Raw genomic sequence first — 21311 nt, forward strand, 5'->3', positions numbered from 1 at the left:
AATGCGGGGTTGGGAGTAGGGGAGAGAGAAGACAGAGAAAGCAGGCAGGATCTGAGAAGGAAAACTGCAGTGGGGGAGAGGGGAGGGTATAAGAAAACTCATGATGTGGGAAGATGGGTACAGAGTGATGGGAGGTAGAAGGAAGCACTGGAAGGATAGTGGGAATGGGAATGAGAGAAGGGCCACCTAAGGGTGTTGTCGAGGTGGAGCCCCAACGGTGGGGGCAGCTTACCTGGAGGGAACATGAGAATGGCCTGGGGCGATGAATGGACCGGGAGGGAGTGGGTGCGCTGCACAGAGCTGCGGCTCTGGCTGGGCATGCTGTTGCTGCCTCCAGGGTTGGCAAACCACAGGTTCTACACAGGGCAGGGGAAAACAGAAAGTGGTGAATTGAGTGGGAAGAAGCCCAGGCCCAGGCTCGGTGGAACTGGCAAAGGAGCCTCTCCCATTTAAGCCAGGCCCAGGTGCAAACACATGGACATGCACAGCTCAGGAACCACCACCCCAATCCCAGAAGCGCCAGGCCCTCTGCTTCCCGCTGGCTCACCTGTCGGCCCTGGCCCCCAAGGCTGGGGCTAGTGAGGGCATGTCGGGGGGAGATGCCCCCGATGCCCGAAGGGCTCAGAAGGCCCATCCTGCCAGGTGGGAGGGCCCGGGGAGGCATTGGGAACTGCCGCTGGGTCCGCCGGGCCACCCCCATCCCCACAGAGCCAGCTATGGGAAGGGAGTTGGAGCCAAACGCCCAGCTGTGAAAGAGTAGAAGGCAGGGTGTCAGTTTAGGTGGTTGGGGCCCCACTCTGTCCACCCCTTCCTCCCTTCCCCTCCCATAATCCCCATGGGAAGGACAGAACACAGACCTGCTATGAACAAGGACTCCCTATCCAATCCTTGCATCACACACACTGTTCTCCTGCCCCGAGGTACCCTCAGGACAGAGATGGGAGTGGACAAAGGTTTCCTCACATCCACTTACAGCAGTTCTCCTAACTTTAATTCTCAAGTGTGACACTTAGTATTTGTGGAGAAAAGAGACTTCACAGCCCTCTACACACAGGTGAGGAGGACAGGGGACAGGCAAAGGGCCAGATGTTGCTTCTGTCAACTCAGCACCCTGCTGCAGTGGGAAGAACACCCTGATTTTCTTCCGGGAAAGTCTTCACTGGGTGACTTGTGTAAGGTTTACCCAGTGACTGAATGAGGACAACCGATTCCCAGCCCAGAACGCGATCAGCATACTGAGCACTATCGGTGCCTTGGGAAGGAAGGTTCCTACACCCTGGCCGCCTGCTTACCCTTTCTGCTGCCGGTAGTTCTGCATCTCTAGGGCGGCTTTGCGCGGGAAGGTCCGGAGGAGCTTCAGCACTTGCTGTTTCCAGGACAGCAGCCGTTTCTTCTGCGTCTCCGTGAACGCCTAGAATTGGGAGCGTGAAGCAGGGAGGGTGTGCCTTCCTCTCTGCCTTCCATTCACCCACCCGACTGCCTGCCTGCTCTGTGCTGGCAATGCTGGGATGCAGCAGTAACCTGCGCACGCAGAGCTCACAGTTCAGCTGGGGAAAACACACACATGCGATCTGAACGGTGATGAGCACTGTGGGGGAGAAGCCCAGGAGGCGTGAGAAGCCCAATCTGCTGTGAGGGGCCAGTGTAGGCATCTGAAGTGCACATATCTGAACTGAGAGCTGAGAGACCAGCAGGAGGAAGAGGAAACTGGTTCCCAAAGAAGGAATATGTAGTAAGGCTCTGAGAAGGAGAGCTCATGGCAGCCGCCAGGGCCAACACTGGTGAGATGAGGGCTGGAGATAGAGGGTGGGTGCAGCCAGGCTGGGCCCTGAGGGCCACGTGAGGAATAGGGATGCTGAGAGTGATGAGGGGAGCCTTTTCCTGCTTGGAACCCTAGAGGAGGCCTTACCTCATGAGTCAGGCACTTTTCAATGAGCTGGAGGTAACTGGTGATGTTCTCCTCGTCTGGTCGGGACACCAGCAGCTGGGTGCACACTGAGGGACAAGGGAAAGGGAGGAGAGTTAGCCCCAGCATGTCCTCTGCCAACTTCTAGCTTCCTCAGCCCCTGCTGGCCAGCACAAAAGTTGGAAGAGGACCAAGGCTGCGTGAGTTCTAGCTATGTGTGAAGCATGATACCTGGCTGCTGTGAAAATATGTAAAGCCCACCACAGTGGCTCAGAGAGGTTGAATCACTTGCCCCAGGTCACGTGGCTAAAAGGATATGGACCCAAGTGTAAAGTCTGCTATGCCATGCTGCCTCAGGAAAGGCCAAGACCACTAGGAGTTTCACCAGACTTATCCTGTGGCCTTTAGTCTCCTGTGAAGGAAGGAACCAGTGGATTTGCCTCATACTGTACACAATTTCTACCAACACACTGTCCCACCTTCTGCTCAGTTTGGAGACACTGGAATAGTAAGTAAGGGTTCTCTCCTACCATCAACCTGGACACACCTAAAGGCAGGGCCTCGCTACTCTCGGTCTCAGCACTCTCTGAAGTGATCTAGTCCTCAGGATGCTTTAAAAAATTTGTTTATTGGGATCCCTGGGTGGCACAGCGGTTTGGTGCCTGCCTTTGGCCCAGGGCGCGATCCTGGAGACCCGGGATCGAATCCCACATCGGGCTCCCGGTGCATGGAGCCTGCTTCTCCCTCTGCCTGTGTCTCTGCCTCTCTCTCTCTTTGTGTGACTATCAAAAATAAATTAAAAAAATTTCTAAAAGTTATTTATTTATTTAGATTTTAAAAATTCATTTATTCATGAGACACATAGAGAGAGAGGCAGAGACACGGGCCCTGAGCCAAAGGCAGACGCTCAACCATTGAGCCATCCAGGCATCCCCCCAGGGTACTTTAAAAAGCTCTGCTCCCCATCATTTAACTTCAATTTGATGACTGGGTCCACTTGGCTCCCTGTCCAGAACTTCTTGCCGGGCCTTGGGTTGTCTCACCTTTGCCCATCACCCGTGTAAACTGGCTGGGGATGTCTCCGTCGGCGACGGGAGCTGGGGCTGGCTCACTGCCATCAGTGGGAGCCGGAGCTGGTGGAGGGGGGTAGCTCTCTGCAGCTGGAGGGTCCTTGGACTCAGTGCCCTTGTCTGTGCCGGGGTGAGCCAGGGGAGGCTCAGCACCTGGCAGTGGTGGCTCCCCCCGGCTCCCATCCTTGGCAGTAGGGGTGGTGGCAGCAGCAGCAGCCACAGTGGCCTGGAGGACGCTGTAGGCCTTGATGGGGGTGATGATTATCTGCTGCAGCTCCTGCAGAGCATTTCGCAGATTCCCGCCTTCCAGCACATCCTGAGTGGGGAAAACACATCCAGGGTCACACGCTGACTGCCACAGCTCCATAGAATGACTATACAAGTGGAGTCAGACAGACCTTGGAGAGGGCTGGCGGAACCCTGAGTCCTACCACTTAGAAAAGGCAGGTAAGGACACTGCAAGCTCACACACACTCAGGCACACATACATACACACGTGTATACACATACTCCCTTTCACCCCCCTTCAAAGTGGAGTTCCACGGGGCTCAGGAGGTGGTCTGATGCTGGGGCCTCAGGGTCCCACAAGGATGGAACCAGGAAGCAAGTGACAGGGAAAGGGGAAAAGGCTGCAAAAACGCAGATATGGAAGGGGAGTGAGTGGTGAGAAAGCAAATAGAGAGATCATGCACACAGGGAGACGTTCTGCTCCATTGGAAATACCAGTCAGAAAAGGAAAACCCAAAGGAAACAGAGGGATTGAGTTAACAGTGACAAAGTCTGGAGAGAAAGACCAGGACACAAACGGAGGGAACCCTCTCAGCCACAGGCAGGTAAACCCTGTGATCTAACTTGTTCTTGGCCTCCCGAGGGCTGGGGAGGCCCCCAGGGAGGCCACCCAGAGCCACTGGGAAGTCAGCTGGGAGATAGGGATACCAGGTCCTCACCTTCTCCAGGGACTTGAGGACACTCTGTCTCTCACGTAGCTTCTGGATGCTCAGGGCTATCTTGTGGCGGGCACCTTTGGTGACATTCTGTGGTAGGGGCAGAAGGGGAGAGGAAGCTGGAATGAGAAGCTGAGGTACTTGGGGTACCCTAACAAGGCCTGAAGAGACACCAGAGGGTTGGGCTGCATGGGTAATGTCAAAATGGTGTTGTCCCCAACACCTCCCTGAGGGTCCCTTGGGGCTTCACCTGAGACTCCAGATGCTGCTCAGTCAGTGTCATCATCTCCTCGTAGCTCATCTGTGAGAAGAGGGCTGCATACTTGTGCAAGCGGAGGCTCTTGAGCCATGAGGGCACATCTGTAGAAAAGGAGAGCAAGAGGTCAGGGGTCTGGACCTTGTGACTACGGCAGAGGAAGGGTCATGGGAGGGAGCAGTGTTTTGTAGTTTTTAATGTTCCATACATGGCGGGACCCCGAGGCCCCAACATCAGCCCACCTTCTCTTGAGCCCCATGGAACTCCACCTTGAAGGCGGGGGTGGAATATGTGTATAGAATGTTACCAGAGGTAACATTGAAAACTGGGAGGAGTGGGGAAAAGCCAAGGGTCCATAAGCCACTTCTTCTTCTGCCCAGTCACACTCTTCTGGGTGGCCTTCCCTCATATCAGGACATCTGACCCTTCTGAGCTGCTTGACTGGATATATATTAGAAGGACCTCACTGATGTCCCTAAAAGTCTTCCTGGAACCTCTGTTCCATCAGCTATTGCTGTGTCAGGCTGGGGTGTCTGAGGACAGGGATTTCTCCCCCATCAGACCAGGGCCTATAGGCATCTCTCTGCAGATGAGAGCCCTAAAGGCAGGGACTCACTCCCCTCAGACCTGACACTGCCTACAGTAGGGTAGAGGGTAATGGGACAGGAAGTTGGAAGCTTCCCTTCTGTCTTCTAAGCTATGCAGAAGCCTCTCTCCAGAGGGTCCTAGAGCTGTCCTCCCGTCGTACCTTTCATGCCACTGCCGTCCTCCTGGAACGTGTTCCGGCTGGAGCCCTGCTCCTCCGTCTGCTCGCTGCCAGAGGAGGCCACGCTGCTCTGGGGCGAGAGGGGTGCGTGGTCGGGCGTGGTGAAAGCAGCCCGGGCCCCGAGCTCCTCCGGACTCGGCCACTCACCAGGGGCCTGGGGGCTCGTGGGGATGAGCGACATGGAGCGCTTCAGCGGGCTGGGGTGAATTTGGCAAGGGAGACCTGGCCAGAGGGGGAGAGGCAAGAGGTCAGGTTTGGAGATCTGACCAGGAGATCATGCCCCCCGGTTGGTGCGATGGATGGCAGCTCAGCCCCAGAATCCAACAGTGGGAGGGGACCCTGGGATCAGAGGGGAAACACCTACCAGGTATTGCTCGTTCCCTCATTCCCCACACCCAACCTATCAGCAAGCTCTCAGCCACATCTCTGAATCTTTCCACTTTCTCTTCCAGCACCCGGGTCTGTCACTGGTATCTGTTGCTAGAATTACTGCTACAGCCCCCTTACTGGTTTCTTGCCTTCATTCTTGCCTCCTACAGTTCATTCACCTTGCAGAAGCCATGTTAAATCTGACCAAGTCAGTCCTTATTTCAAATCCCATCTATGACTTCCCTTCACACCGAGGACAAAATTCAAAATCTTCTACAGACCTACAAGGCCCTGTGTGGGACCTGGGCCCTGCTCATCCCCCCCAACTTACCCTTCAGTTCAAGCCTTTTTAGCTTTTGCTTCCCCACCAACCCTCATTTGTTCCTGCAACACTCAAGGTGTCCAACCTCAGGACTTGTGCACTTGCTCTTTCTTCTTGTCCTCTTGATCTTAGCAGTTGGCTCCGTAAAGTCTCATCTCAAGCTAGCAACATCTCTTCCAAGGCCTTCTCTGAGTAGCTGCCCCCCACCAATCTTGGTTACTCTATCATATGACTCTTATTTATCTTCCCTTCAGCACCTGCCACAACCTGAAATAATTTAACCTAGTTATTCGTTTACATGCTTATTAACTGAACACCCCTGCTACGATACAAGACCTGTGACAACAGGGACTTGTCCTGTCTTAAAGATCATTGTATCCTCTGTAATTACAGTAGGGCCTGGCCTGGAGGAGCTGCTTCATTAGCATTTGTAAAATAAATAACAAATGAAATGTATAACGAATTAAATATCTAAAGTGCTTCCTCAACATCCCTGTCATTGGGCCTTACCACCTCCCAAAGATTTGTACTGAGCCAAAATCAGCCACCTATGAAGTCCAGTGACTCAGGGTGAATCCAGGCCTTCTTCCACAAGATTTTCATACTCTCCATCCATCCCATTCCTGAGGTAAGAAAATGGTTCCAAATTGATTTTAACCATCCTCAGGAAAGGGAAGGTTCCCATGAGCTTCCAGACCTTTCTTTGTAACTATTCCTTCTGCCTACCTCACTGCTCTTCTACCCTTACCTGCCAGCCACCTCAGCCTTCACTCCTCATTCAAGTGTTAGCTCTTCTGTGACTCTTTCCTCTGCATTCCCTAAAGCCCCGTGTTACTGCCTCAAGCCTAACATTTACTGCCTCCATCACCAGGCTGCCTGTTGCTGGGCTCATGTATATTAGGGCCACATTCTGAGGGCCTTGAAGGATAGGGTGAAGCTTCTCAATTTCAAGCAGTTGCAGGAATAGCAACCTCACTCAATGATTTCAGCATTGCCAGGGTCAGCTGCAGGTCATGATACACAAGAGCCTTCAGTTTCATAAATGCCTATAGGAGGGCACCCACGGTCCGTTCTAAGGGTGCTGAGGGTACCTCTGAACCTGACACAGGGAATTCAAAAGTATCCAAAGTCATATAAAAAGATAAGAATACAAGGCCAAAACACCTCACCCTGGTGGGTAGGTAAGAACATCAAGGCTCAGGAACAGAAGCACTTTGCCCCAGTTGCCAGAGGGAGTTGGGAGGCAGCAACGGAAGAACCCTAGCTTTGTTTCTGATGGGAAGGCTGGGATTCCTGCCAGTGCTCCACTGAAACTTAACCCAGGAAGGCCAACCAGCCTGGTACAGGCCCCAAACCACCTCCATCTGTGACAGTATCTATGCTCCTAGCCAGCCAGGTAGTCACCTGAAGAGAGAACAGTGTACTGATCCACCCCCTAAGACTAGCCTCCATCTCTGCCTGTGATCTGTGGGGTCCTCTTCTCACAGTTTCTTCCAAGAGTCTGAGTTCCCAGAAAATGGCACCTTTTGGGCCCTATGGAATTCGGTACAGACTTGGTTTTTTGCCTGTCTTGGTGCCTATGGCCTACTCCTCTTCCCTTCTCAGCCAAGGAGGAGGCAGGCCAGGCTGAGAGGGCAGGAAATTATCCTGATTGGAATGATCATGCAGTTCCTGAGGAACCCTGCTTGGCCAGGCACTGGGGTGGAGGCTGGCCACAGCATGAGAGCTATAAAAACAGGAATGCCGGCTGGAGATGCAGGGCCTCACACTCTCCAAGAAACCCTGGTCTGTCTTTGGCAGCACCCCAAACCCACCCTGCCTGCCCTTACAGGCCAATCCTTGCTCCCCACTCAAAAATATTTTAATGGTTTCCTGTTTCCTGAACTGCCTGTAAAAATTTAAAAGCTTCACCCTATCCTTCAAGGCCCCCCAGAATGTGGCCCTCATATACTGCGATCTGGGAGTCAAGACCGACTTGCATTAAAATTCTGGCTCTGCCACCTATTAACTTTATGGTGCTGGGCAAGTCATTTCATCTGCCCCCTCTGTCTCCATTTCTAAGTGATATCCTTGGCACAGGGGGCAGGCATATGGTAAACATGAATGTCTACTACTGCTATGCATCTCTCCATCCTAGCCAGACCTGTCTGTATACTCTAATTTTCCGCCCCTCTGCCTTCATTTCATGCTGTGTCCTCTACCTGGAATGCCCAACTCCTTTCTCTCTTCTGTTCCAACCCCCCTATCTGACACTGTTCCAGGTTAGCGAGTCCTTTAATAGCTGCTGTCCTCATTGGGGAGAAGAAATGTATGGGCACCCTGCCTGGGTAAACTCTCCCCTTGATGATGTCTGAGCATCTATGGGAAGGTCACTTTTAGGTGGAGGAAATGTAGCATAGTAGTTAAAAGTATGAGCGGTAGAGCCAGACTGCCTGGATTTAAATTCTGGCTACACCACCTAAGGCAGGTGACTTTTCTATGACTCAGCCAAAGAATTTATATATGTAAAGTTCTCAGAACAGCTTTTGAAAAAGACTGAATACTCTCAATAATCTTGACTTACTGTTATTAGTATATTTTCCCAATTTGGATCCAGAAACTGATGCTCTGAGACTAACACATTTTGGGTTGCTAGAGGTGCCAGAAATACCCTCCTTTCCCTCACTTTCTCCGATTCTTACCAGCACCTAGGAGGGAGGCAGGTGGCCAGGACATCCATAGGAACCTGAGGAAAGAGGCTCAGGGCACCAAGGATGTGTATCAGGTGCCACAGAGCTGGGCACTAGAGACCCAGGGCTTGTCCCACCTGCTGGCATGGATGACATTTCACTGCCACTCTCTCTTGGCTTGCTTTAACTAGTACCAGCCAGCCAAAGGGGGCCAGCCATGCTGAGGTTAAATCTTGGAAATTGGGCAGCCCAGGTGCTCCGTGGTTTAGCTCCGCCTTCGGCCCAGGGCCTGATCCTGGAGACCTGGGATCGAGTCCCACATCAGGCTCCCTGCATGGAGCCTGCTTCTCCCTCTGCCTGTGTCTCTGCTGCGCACGCATGCGTGCGCTCTCTCTCTCTCATGGAGCCTGCTTCTACCTCTGCCTGTGTCTCTGCTGTGCGCGCTTGCTCTCTCTCTCATTAATAAATAAAAATAAAATCGTAAAAAAAATAAATAAATAAATCTTGGAAATCTCTCAGCTGGAGTCAGGTAATATCACCTCACCAAGCCTTGGAAATGCCACTCTCTCTCAGCCTGTTCATTTCAACCATTATTTCAAAAGCTCACTAGAACACCTGCTCCTCCTGGCTCACCCTAGCATCTGGGGTGCTTTCCAACACAGCCCTTTCCAGACCACTTAGTTGGGAGGACAGCATAGTGGTCAGGGGGTAGGCTCTGGTGTCAGATTGCTGGGGTCTGAACCTTGGACTGTTCTACTACTTGTTTTGTGTATAACCTTGAATACATGACTTCACAACTTTGAGTCTCCGTATCACCTCTAGAATGGGGCTGAGGATAAAGTTGCGACTAGGATTAAATGAGATCATGTCAGAAAAGTGCTTACAGCACAGTCAATGCTCAACAATGTTACCAACTAATATCTTACAGCGTGAACTACATCTTACATAAACAGGCTTACAAACACAAATTTCTCAGAAATAGTGCTGATAGTTGAAGCCATATACACAAATCCACAATGTCTAAGCTAGAAAGGACCTTAGATTATGGCTATTAACTCAAGGCTTTCAGAGGCCCAGTAGGTATCAGATATGCCCAAAGGAAGGTGATGGGGGTAGAGGCTGGGGCACATGTGCAGGGTTTTAAGGGGGTGGTCAATATTCAACCCCATCTTATTGTTACTACAGGATTACGGCGCTTGAGTTGCCAGGTTTAACTTTTTAAGAGAAACTGAAATCTGGATTTTTAGGGGAAAATCCCTAATTTCTTATGTCATCAAATTTATTTTAAAACATAACAAGAGGGACGCCTGGGTGGCTCAGCAGTTGAGCATCTGCCTTTGGCTCAAGGAGTGATTCTGGTCCAGGGATCAAGTCCCACATTGGGCTCCTTGTGAGGAGCCTGCTTCTCTCTGTTTCTGTGTCTCTCGGGAATAAACACACTTTTAAAATAAATCAATAAATCAAACATAAAGACAAAACCAAAGTTTCACTGAGTTTGGGCTCAACAAAACACGTCTGTAGGTCAGATATGGCTTCCACAAAGCCAGTTTACAACCTCTACACTACCTCATAAAGCTGAGGTCCAGATAGATTTATGTGACTTGCCCAGGGCCAAAGAGCAAGTGGAGAGAGAGCCCAGTTTGACCTTTTCCAAGTAGGCATGACCTCCTGGGATCCCTACTCCCTCACCTGCATTTGCGTTGCTCCCAATACTGTTGATGGCTGGCGGCACTGAGCTGGATGGGTGGAAGGGCACATGTCCATTTTCCCGGGGTGGCTTGTCCTGCCAGCCTGGCCCAGCCTCCCCAGGGCCCAGCTCTGCAGGGCCCCCCCACTCATCTGAGCCTTGGCGTGAGTGGTAGGTGGGCTCAGGCCGGGTGCGGAAGCCACTAGCCAGTCGCTCTTCCAGGTGGCTCAGCCAGAGGGCCAGTGCATTGCGGTCCTCCAGTGTGGTGGCTGGGTGGATGAGGGCATAAGAGAGTAGCTGGCGGCTCTCCTCGATGAAGGCATTGCTCTCGATCGAGTAGGCCAGCACTTTCTGCAGCAGCCTCATGTACTCCGACTTGGCCTCCGTGTTGCCTGGCTGAAGCAGGGGCAGGTGGGACAGCAGGAGGGATACCACTTTCTCTTTGGACTCCTGCTGCCACTGGCTGACGATGGCTGCAGAGGGGACAAAAGGAAATGTCAGGGGAGCCAGGGTGGGGGACTCCACCCAGGAGTGGTGCCTATGGCCTGCCCCCTCAACTCCAATCTCTTCTCCCTTGATGACCCCTTAGCTTGCCCTTCATATTGATGACACCAAATGCACTCACCGTTATTTCCAGAGTAATTTTTCCTGGTTCCACATCACTCCTACTCTCCAACACCTGCTGTGGCTCCCCATTAGCCAAACTTACTACTCTGGAATCTGAGCTCCTCCTGCCATCCCCAGGCCCGCTCTTCTCATTATATTTGCGTTCTTTATCTTCATGTCCTCTATGCACACCCCCTTCACCCTATCAAAAGAGCCTCCTTCCTGACAGCAGATGACCACGGAATATGATGGTTAATAGTTTGGGCTCTGGAATCAAGCACAGTCTGGACCTTCCAACTTATTAGCTAGACCTGGAACCTCACTGAGGAGTGATTTCCTCACCTGAAAAGTTTTGGAGAAAATTACACTACCCAATTCACAGTGTTGCTCTGATAGCCAAAGAGCTAATAAAGAATGTAAAGTGACCATGATTATAAAAAGAATGTATTTACTTACTAACTAACTACTAACTTACTTTACTACTTTTTTTTTTAACTGGTCTCTTTGCCTCCAGATTTTCCCCCTCCAATTGGCTCCCATTCACCAACATGGATTTCTCTTCCTAAACGCATACCAAGATGTCACAATGGCAACCACAACCAAAGGACTTCAGTTCAACAACTCCTAGCCAACAGCACCTTCATTTTTAGGGTACTTCCCACTTCCTAGTCCCCTAGATAAAGATTTAGGATACCCCCACCTTCTCTGGGGCTCTCCCCATGATCACATTCATTCAAGTTTCCACACTCACTCTGAGATCCAAGGCTTGAGCCTGCAACAGTCTTCTTTCTGCCATCCAAATTCTAGATCTTTTAATGGACTGCCTAAATCTGCCCTCATCTGGGAAGCCTCCCTGCTGCTCCATGCCATAGTGATCTGTGATGTCTTTTTTCCATCCCACAGTGTAAGAGCCTAAGTCTCTCTGTAGAGATGAGCCAGGTTGCACCTGCTGATCCAGAAGGGTACTCCCCAAGACTTGGCCACATAAAGGAGGCCTTGGGAAGGAACCCTTACAGGTCTGACTATCCTCCTTGAAAACCTTGTTACCACTTCAATGGAGTGGAGGATGGGAGAAAATGCCGACAAGGCAAAGGAAAGGGACAAAGAATACCAATACTTGAGAAAAGAGATAATGATCAAGGACTGGGACCAACTACATCCTCCACACTAGGCAAGTGAGCTCAGACTCTTAGCCAGGATGACGATTCGCAAATAAGGGTGTTCTGAGAGATGAGCTACTGGGCTATTGGTAAGGTCCTGGGAAGGGGAAAAGGAGCTGGCTCTAACTTGACAGAGCTAGGACCTCAGAGGGGTGAGTGATGAAAAAGAACAGGCAGAGATGTGGCTTATTCCCACCTCGCCCACTTATGTTACTCTGGGCAAATGTGGTAACTTCACTGAGCTTTACTTTCTCTGTCGAGTGTGGGTCAGAATCATTCCTACCTAGCAGAGCTACTAGGAATTAAGTGAGACCATAACACAAAGTCCTCAGCAAATATTAGCTGCCCTATCTAACATCACGGTTATTATATCTTACCGTGGCTCCTTCTTTTCAAATACCCACAGAGATTTTTTTTTTAATATTTTATTTATTTTTATTTATTCTTGAGAGACACAGAGAGGCAGAGATATTAGGCAGAGGGAGAAGCAGAAGCAGGCTCCATGCACGTAGCCCAATGTGGGACTTGATCCCAGGACTCCAGGATCACGCCCTGAGGCAAAGTCAGATGCTCAACCGCTGAGCCACCCAGGCGTCCTACCTACAGAGACTCTAAAGCCACATGCCCACTCCTGGTCCTGGAAATGGAGAGGAACGGACATATGTAGAGAGCCTCAGAATTCTAGGCATCTATAGATTTCCAGTGAGGCCTGATATGGATCCCTGTGCGTCTGACTGTGTCTCGACCCAACTTCCTAAAGGCTTAAGATTCCAAGGGCCACTGGTCTCCTCTTACAGGGAGCCTTGCATGAAACCGTGAGAAATACCTGTTCACACTTTTTTTTTTTTTTTTTTAAAGATTTTATTTATTCATGAGAGACACAGAGGGAGAGAGAGAGAGGCAGAGACAGGCAGAAGCAGGGTCCATGCAGGAAACCTGATGCGGGACTTGATCCTGGGACTCTGGGATCATGCCCTGAGCCAAAGGCAGATGGCTCAACCGCTGAGCCATCCAGGCATCCGCGTCCCCATCTCTTTCTCTTAATGACCTGTGTGGAAATCTATGGTCTAGAAGTTCACATAAATTTCTAATTCTGCTTAAATCTGTAGCTCTAAGAAAATGAATTACACACAACTCCTAACTCCTGGCCATATAACTTCACATTCTCTTGGCCTGGGACTTTCTGCTCTAAGCTATCTAGAGAAGCTCTGTTCAAGTGCCCATGGATTCATCCATTAATGCAAAGTCATCAATTCCTGTTATGCCCATAGTATTGGCCAAAATAGAACAGTAATATTACACAGTAATAGTAGTAACAGGTAGCATTTATTGAGCATTTACTATATGTCAATATGTCATTGAGCATGACTATATGTCACACTGTGCTAAGAACCTCACCTCAACCCTCTTTTAACATCCCCAACTTATACATGAGGGACTAGACTTCAGGAGGTGGAATCACTTCCCCAAAGCGACAGACCAAGAACTGAACCCAGGTCTGTCAACCTCTGGAAGTGGGGGGAACTTTTACCCACAACATTATACTAGTTCTCCAATGCCAAGTATCTTGTTCTTCACCCCTTCACCGTCCCTGGCTTTCCAGATCTCAAGCAGGACCTGCCACTCAAGGTTAGGAAACCTCATCTCCTCAATCTTCTCTTGAATCAGCTTCCCATGACTACAAGGCTGACTTTTAGGTCATCTCAATATCTAAGGATGTTTCCAAGGTAGGACAGGCCTTCCTGACATCAGGAAGCCTTCACCTTTCCCACCCTCCTACCTCCATCTGGCACTCAATCACAAAGGAACGAACATCCTGGTACCCCATTTTCCTGACTTAATCCCAGAGTTTTTTTGCTCTTGATGAGAAGGAAGAAGAAATACAGTGATGAAGATTAGGGACAGAAAGTCAAAGACTTGCATCTGAGCTGCGTTATACAGTTGCCTGGGCAATATGCTTCCTCCTCTGCAAAAGGGGGATTAGAGGGCTGAGAGGATTTAGGGAGACAATGCACGTAAAGCACCTGACAGTCTGCCCACAGTAAGCACTTACTATGTGACTCAGTGATTGGTGTTTTTCTCCTTTCTCCAGCAGTCAGCCTACCCCCTACCAGCCCTACCCTGATGTTCTCAATTGCTGTTGTTTAGGCCTTAAAGGGTAGCCAGAGGCATCTGGGACAGAGAGAAGCCTTGTCTAGTCCCTCCCCCACCCCAGAATACTGCCAGGACCCCAGGGCTACAGGACACAGCTTCTCCTCTGGTACTGCCAGGGGACGTGACAGAACAGCCCCAAGGGTTGGGCTCAATGAAGGACCTTGTTCTACTATGGAGAAAGGAGAGAGTGGTTTTGGACGACTGGAGGCTGACCCTGGGGAAATGTGTGTTCATGTGTCTGCAGCGGTGCGGTGGGGAGGGCGGGCCTCCCATGACTGGGAAGCATCAGTGAGCACTGGAACTGGTCCAAGGAATTTGCGCAGCCTCAGGCCCCTTGGGGTGAGCCCAGCTGGGGCTGCAGATGACGGGTGGGGATGAAACTTTGTTTCCTGCTCAGATCAGTAAAGTCTGGCCCAGAGTTGAGGCACAGCAGGGGCCCAATGAATACCTGCACAATTGAACCCAGATGGTCTCCTGGAAAGTAGTGGTATCTATATGTGTATAATGTGCCCTCTCGAGGATCCCCTGACCTCAGGTAACCCTGTCTCATGTCCTAGCAGAGTATACACAGTAAGAGCACAGGTTCAAAAGGGAAACTTGCCTGGATTCAAAATCTACCTCTGCTTCTATGACCTAGCTCAACATAACTGTTGACCAGTCCTTTAACTTCTCTGAACCGGGTCTCTTCTGTATAGCAAGGGTAGTAAAAACCCTATGTCACAGGGTTGTTGTAAAGATTCAATGGGACAGTTGTACAAAGCACCTGACATGTGTTAAGTACTTCATGCATTTTAACTATTAGTGCCATTGCTTCTGGTTGAAGATCTAGAGCCCACATTGTTTTGGGGCTGTGGGGAGCAGTTAACATAGAAGGGCACATCTGGGACTCCCCCTTAAGATTCCCAACAGGGGTGGGGATTTTCATGCAGTTATTTACCAAAAACAGACATGTCTCTGGTTCCTTTGAGCTAGAGGCACAATAAGCAATGATGAAATGCTGGAGGTGGGCGGATGGGGGAGGGGGCTGGGGAATGCCATGATGCCAATGGCTGCTTCTCCCCAAGCTGCAAACCTGGATTCTGCAGGCATGGAGAGGACCAGAGAGACTGTCCATGATTACCCTCCTTAGCCAGGTGACCAGAGAGAAGTACGTCATGACCCTGGGTCCTGGAAAATCATAGGAGCCAAATATATCTTGGAGACTGCCATAAGAGCAAATCCATTTTTATGTGCTGGGCTGTTGCAACAATCGTGGCAGCCTCAGGCACTCGTCACAGGGGCTGGGGTTTGGCTGCAAACACGCCCTTCTCTACCTCACCCCAGCTCGCACAAACAAGGGGGAGGGCCAGGGGGCTCACATTTTTGTTTGATGAACTGTGTTAGTAGAGCTTGAAAGGGGAGGGTGGAGACATGAGAGCTGAGCTCTGGTGACTCATTCAGCCTCGGCCCCCTCCTGACCTCAGTTTCCCCACCCAGATTCAGTGAGCCAGAGAGGGAGGAGTTTAAACCTGCTGGATACAGGGACTCTGACTCAGAGGACAGGAGGAGGAAAGAAATGCAGGAAATGTGGCCCAGGAAGCTGAAGGAACAGGGAGGGAAGGGGATTTCAGCTTCCCTGGCTCTACCCTTTTGGTCCAAGTCAGCATAGGGGGAAAGAAGGAGCCAGGATTACTGTTATAGATCCAAACAGGCAGGGAACATAGCACTGGAAAGGGAATAGGGAAGACAGCAAAAGGAAAGCTGAAGTCTCTCTTTCCCTGTTCCAGAGACCCGTAGGGTACTGTTTTTCTCTTCCTGGGTATTGTTTCAGATTCTGCTTCCATGAAACCAATACTGGCTGCCTGAGCTGGGGGACTTCCCTAAATCCTTCCAGTTGCTTAAGAGGAAAGAATAGCCCAGACCAGATCCCCCTTCCACAGCCCCAACTCCCCACTCCCAGTAGGCTGCATACCCTCACCAGCTTCCCAGGCCCACCCAGAATCAGTATCAGTGTTAAGACAAGTGGTTCTCTACTGGATGCACACAAGAGCCAACTAGAGAGCTTAAAAAATATCAGACTTGCTGGGGATAAGACCCAGGCCTCAGATTATTTTTATAAAGTCCTTAAGTGATTCTGACATGAAGCCTGGGTTGGGACCCACTTGCCTAGATCAAGCCCTCTGCACTCCCTGACCTTCCTGAGGAGAAAGAAGGGCAGTGGGCAGCTCTGACCCAAGTGTGGACCCAGGGTCCCCGTGGGAGAACTGAAGGAAATGGCAGGGCTGAGTGGTTGGGACACAGAGTACAAACCCAGAAAATAGCAGAGGATCTGCCTCACTGTTCAGCCACCCTGGTCTGAAGGAATCTAAAAAGCTAGAGTTTTAGATCCTATAAGAGGCAACTCTTCCCTGGGGATTGGTGTACCAACTGAATTCAGGATTTGATCTGTGGAGTAAGTGTACATCTTGGTGGTGGTGGGGGGAACAGATTCTCTGAGATGTCCATCTCCTAAAATATTAAGAACTATTTTTTTAGAAGAATGTACTGGGCTCCAAAACAAGTAATATACTTGGCTATGGCTCTACCTTCTTTGGTGTGTCATTTCAGAACCCAAGAGGCGCTTGGAGAGTATCTAGAACCCTCTCACTCTTCAGATATGGATCCTCAGGCTCAAGTGGGGTGGAGCAGGTCCAACACACGAGAGGTGTTAGTGGCAGAGATGGATCTAGAACTCTGGATGTCCTGATTCTTATTCTTAAGTCCCATGCCAAATGAATCATCCAGCAGGATATCAACTCTCAAACTGCCTAGTCAGCAGAACCTAGGTTTGTGTTCCCAGGCCCATCCCCTCAGGATTCTGACTTGGGTCTGGCTGGTGGTAGGGAAGGGACTGGATTTTAACAGTCACTACCCCCCAGATGAGGTGGATGGTGATGCAAGTTTGGGAAACAAGGGAATGGGAAGGCCATGATGAACAAAGGAAGAGGAAAAAGTCAGAGGGTGCATAGTTCTTCCCACAAGGCAGGCCTCTAGGCCTTGGAAGTAGCTTCCTCCTTCACAAATAAGGCAAGGAGGCTGTTCTACTTGCTGGTGGGACCAAGGCAGGTGACACAGGGCTCCTTGGTCTTGGAGCCCCCCTGTCTATTATGAAAGAGGCATTCAAGGCTCTATAGAATTTACCTCTGTGATCACTTCTCTCTCCAGGCATGCTCTGTTCTACTCCTGGCATGCTACTTGCCGACTCTAATATGCACCATCATCCTCCTTTCGCTTCTCTCATTCTAAGTTTTCCCTACCTCTCCATCTAAGTACCAGCTTGTAATATTCTCACCATCTGACATGGAGCTATGGCTGAAAACCTTACTTCATATTTTCATTCACCAGTGAATTTATTCCTTATCAATTCTCAACCCTAGCGAGGCATTACTCCCCAAATCCCAAAGCAAACTACCTGGGTTGGGCCTCAGTTCTTGGTATAAAGTGTACCATGTCTTTCAAGGCAATGTGATAAAAGAGAATATTTATTTATTTTTAAAGAGAGTTTGTTTGTTTGAGGAAGGGGGCGCACATACACCCTTGTGCGCAGGTGAGCAGGGGGAGGAGCAGACTCTGTGCTGAGCATAGAGCCCAACATGGGGCTCAATCTCACCACCCTGACATCATAACCGGGGTTGAAATCCAGTCAGAGGCTTAACTGACTGAGCCACCTAAGTGTCTCTAAGGAGTATTTTAAACGCATATCACTTCGAACTAGCAGTTCCACAGAATTCTAGGAATTTCTCCTAGAGATGCTTAAAGAGTACTGATTACAGCACTGTTTGTAAGAGCAAGACCAAACATACCATATGGTAGAGCTTACTGATCAAGAGTAAGAGCTCTAAAGTCAAATTCCAGTTCCACCTCTGACCAGTTGTATGACCCAGGCAAGTCACTAAACCTCTCCAGAACTCAGTCTCATCAATGAAATGAAAGAACAATAAGACCTACCTTACAGAGCTGTTGTGAGGGTCAAATGAGTAATAAAGATAAAACTTTGCTGGATACCCAGGTAGGGCTCCATAAATATTACCTATTCTAGCTTTAATGCAGCCACTAACAATGAAATATACATACACATATACATCCTGAATATGAAATCTTCAACTTACATTAAGTGAAATTGATTAGTATGCACAGTGTTCTGCTCTATGTATTAAAATGACCAAAACAATGAAGCAGCTGAAGGGAGAATATGTGTGTACTTAAACACATACAGATTATCTCACAAAACATACACAAGCTGGCAATATGGAAGTATGGAAGGGAGGAGACCTTGCTTTTTACCTTTCATACAGTTGGATTTTACAAGTCTTGAAAATAAACACTAAAATTAAACATGCTCTAATAAAAAAAACAGAATAAACACTACTGGTGGTTCTGATATACAGACGAAATTGGCACCCAGTACACATGCAACTGCTAGCTCAGGATGGGGTGGTTAAGGATGTATGCCAAAGCTGTGTAAGACAATGGCCTGCTCCAAAGGAGTTCTACTTTGGGGGCAGAGCCATATCACAACCAAGAGCTCTTGCTCTTGATGCTAGAGAGCAGAGAGGTGTCTTCCCTGGCGGGGAGTGAGGGGGAATGTGAAGTTGCTGAGCTCTGAGCCTTCCACAGCCTTGCTAGGTTCTTGCTTTCACCGTCCTCTAGTGAGGGACTTAAACTAATGTGACTCCTGGCCCAAGGAGCCATATCATCCTATAACTATGATGCTTCAGTGACTTATACATAAAAATTCAGAGAAATATAGGTGACTGTTACGAAAGGCAGATGGACCTGGGGAGATAAGGGAAGCCAGGCAACTCTGTGGCTCCCCAGTCCCAATCTTAGCAGCCCACGTGGATTTCCTCACCTATAAAATGGGGATAACAACATTTCATGGGGTTGTTGTGAGGACTAAATCAGTTACTGACAACAAAAATTTACATTTTTGAGCGTTTACTATATGACAGGTACTCTTCTCAGAGCTCACAACTACCCTAGAAGGTAAGCATAGTTAATGTATTGATTTTAAAGATGAAGAAACCAAGGCTCAGAAAGATTATTTCATTATATCACAAAAGACAGAACTGGGATTTAAACAGTCTAACTCTAGAGCCACCAAAGACTACTTTCAAAGTTAAAATACAAGTAAAGCCAGTACTTGGCTTGTTTTAAGGGCTCAATATGAACTATTATCATGGGGAAGAAGGTGGGAAGGATTTGGATGCCCTGACACAGAGCCCCTGGGTCCCCTTCTGGTAGCTTTCAGGTACACGTGACTTGCCTTCTTTGGCCTCCAGTTCTCTCACCCATCGCTGAGGTCAAGAACTCTTCAACCAGCCCTGTGGAGGCCTAGACACCAGAATGGCTTCAGCAGTGTCCCCTGAGAGGGTTCTCTGGCCTGACTCTTGTCTATGACTGGGTCTCTTGGGACAGATGGTTCTAGAGAAGCCTAGCTCAGCCATCCCAACACCAACCTCAGTACCTCTCTACTGAGTGCTTACGGAACAGATATGGATTATATCTAAATTCAAAACTCTCTTGAAGCTATTTATGCCTTAAGTCCAACTTACCTTTGGGAGTAAAGTTTTAGAAGAATTCTAAAATACATAAATACATGTACATACATACATTTTGGAAGAATTCTAAAATTTCCTCCTAGCTCTGGTGTCTTACAGCTTGAGAAATGAATCATTTGCTCAGCTTCCAACCCCCTTCCATAGGTAATGACTTTAGTCTCCTCCTCTGTCACATAGATAGGCTACCCTATAGAATTTTTCCTCTGCTATGGGTTGTTTCCAGTTCATACTGACCTCCCCAATAACCCACCATTCCACATTTCTCAGCACCATTGTGGGGGTGGGCCTCCTCAGCCCTCTGACATCTGCTCATTCCAGGTCTCCCTTTCACTGTGCTTGTCTCTAGGGGTGGAGACTCACCAGCACTGTTGGCCTCCGACTCCAGCAGGTGGATGTCATTGCAGTCCGCCAGTGAGTGCTCCAGGCAGAGCTGCAGGAAGCGGGCCTGGGTGCGAGTAACCCGCTTCAGAAGTGACAGCAGGGCCACCGTCTGCTCACACTCATTCCAGCCCTTGAACCAGCCAGCGAGGATGCCCACCTGGTCTCGGAACATCATGGTGCCGGGCCTAGGGCCAGGGTGGGGGGGACGGCGGTGGCGAGGGCCAGCGCCGTCACATGGTCTCGGCTCGGGGCTCCTGTTACCTCTCCCCTGAGGGCCAGGGCTTGAGGATGTTCCCTGGCGTGTTGGCAACGGGCAGTGGGGGGAGGAGGAAACCTGCTCACATCGGGGGAGGTCTTGGTCCAGCCACACCTCTCCAGGCTCCTAGAAAAGGAAGCAAGGGGGTCAGACAGAATGAAAAGGCTGGAGCTGGCCTGGTTAGTGTGGGTTGAGGTGATAAGGAGGCTTCTCTCAGAGTATCTGCTCTGCTGAGCCCCTGGGGAAAAAGATGAAGCCACTACCAGATACTAAACTCATTTTCCTTCTAGTCTCCAGATCCAGAGAAAAGGCTTGATTAGGACTCAGAGAGACTAAGAAGATGCTGCTCAGAGGGCCTGGCTATTATAGGGCTAAAGGAAGCAGACGAAGTTGGTAGGATTTTCCAGAAATGGGAAACAGAAGAGACTGTACATTATAGAAAAAGATCTGAGTTAATGGAGACCTGGTCCCAGGTGACATGTGACCTCCAGCACATGCCTTGACCGTACTGATCTCTGGCCACCCGTTCTGAGAGTGGAAAAGAGTGACTGCTCACCTGCTAAGAGGACACCATAGAGTTTATATTATTTCAATCTAAGACTCACAAAGCTAAGATGTAAGTGGATGATGGGGTGGTAACTCCAGTGGAGATCAAGAGTATGCAAATAGCTAACTGATCAGTAACTTCCTCAGTGCCCAAAGGTAAGGACATGCACAAAAGCTTTTTCAAAGATTTTCAACAGGCTGGGGGAATCTCACCTCCTTTCACTCTGGAAAAGGTGCAGCTGTGCTCTCTAAGATCTCACTCTTCTCTGCTCTGAGGTGAGTCTCCCCAGACCTCTTCTTCATTCCCCTGAAGGCTACTCCTGGCCCAAGCCCCCTGGGTTAGGAGGTCCCCTTGGCTTCCAAAGATGCCAGACTGTCAGCCAGGCTCCTAACAGCACAGAGGATGCCAACCTGAGAAGGGTCACATCCAAAGTAAAAAAACTCCCAAGTAGTGTCCAAATTCCTCTCTTAAGACAGGAACTATACAGGAGTTGTGTTAACTGGGCAGACAACAGACCTATTCTTTAGTTGACTGATTTCTGGACACTACTCTGAAGCCTTTTTCTAAGCGTCTTGAGCTCCAGGTCTCCACTCACATTTCCCTGTCTCTCTTGCAACCAGTGCCTTGGCTCTATCCCCA

The 21311-nt window shown here is 49.7% G+C and overlaps 1 protein-coding gene across 4 annotated transcripts in view; it reads right to left on the reverse strand.

The window, feature by feature from the left end:
* The window catches only part of SAMD4B (sterile alpha motif domain containing 4B), a 42475-nt gene that overhangs the window by 8604 nt on the left and 12560 nt on the right, over window positions 1-21311 (reverse strand). For all 4 annotated transcript variants that reach the window (XM_038528921.1, XM_038528919.1, XM_038528918.1 and 1 more), the window contains 10 exons: window positions 19849-20251; window positions 9992-10462; window positions 4925-5164; window positions 4171-4280; window positions 3924-4010; window positions 2950-3292; window positions 1910-1995; window positions 1293-1411; window positions 548-746; window positions 233-356 (listed from right to left, as the gene is read on the reverse strand). In XM_038528921.1, coding sequence (XP_038384849.1) covers window positions 233-356; window positions 548-746; window positions 1293-1411; window positions 1910-1995; window positions 2950-3292; window positions 3924-4010; window positions 4171-4280; window positions 4925-5164; window positions 9992-10462; window positions 19849-20044 — 1975 coding nt within the window. In that variant the 5' untranslated portion in view covers window positions 20045-20251. Of the gene's footprint in view, window positions 1-232; window positions 357-547; window positions 747-1292; window positions 1412-1909; window positions 1996-2949; window positions 3293-3923; window positions 4011-4170; window positions 4281-4924; window positions 5165-9991; window positions 10463-19848; window positions 20252-21311 lie in introns of those variants that run through there.

This window comes from Canis lupus, chromosome 1 (genome assembly GCF_011100685.1).
Source record: "Canis lupus familiaris isolate Mischka breed German Shepherd chromosome 1, alternate assembly UU_Cfam_GSD_1.0, whole genome shotgun sequence".
Classification (NCBI taxonomy): domain Eukaryota; kingdom Metazoa; phylum Chordata; class Mammalia; order Carnivora; family Canidae; genus Canis; species Canis lupus.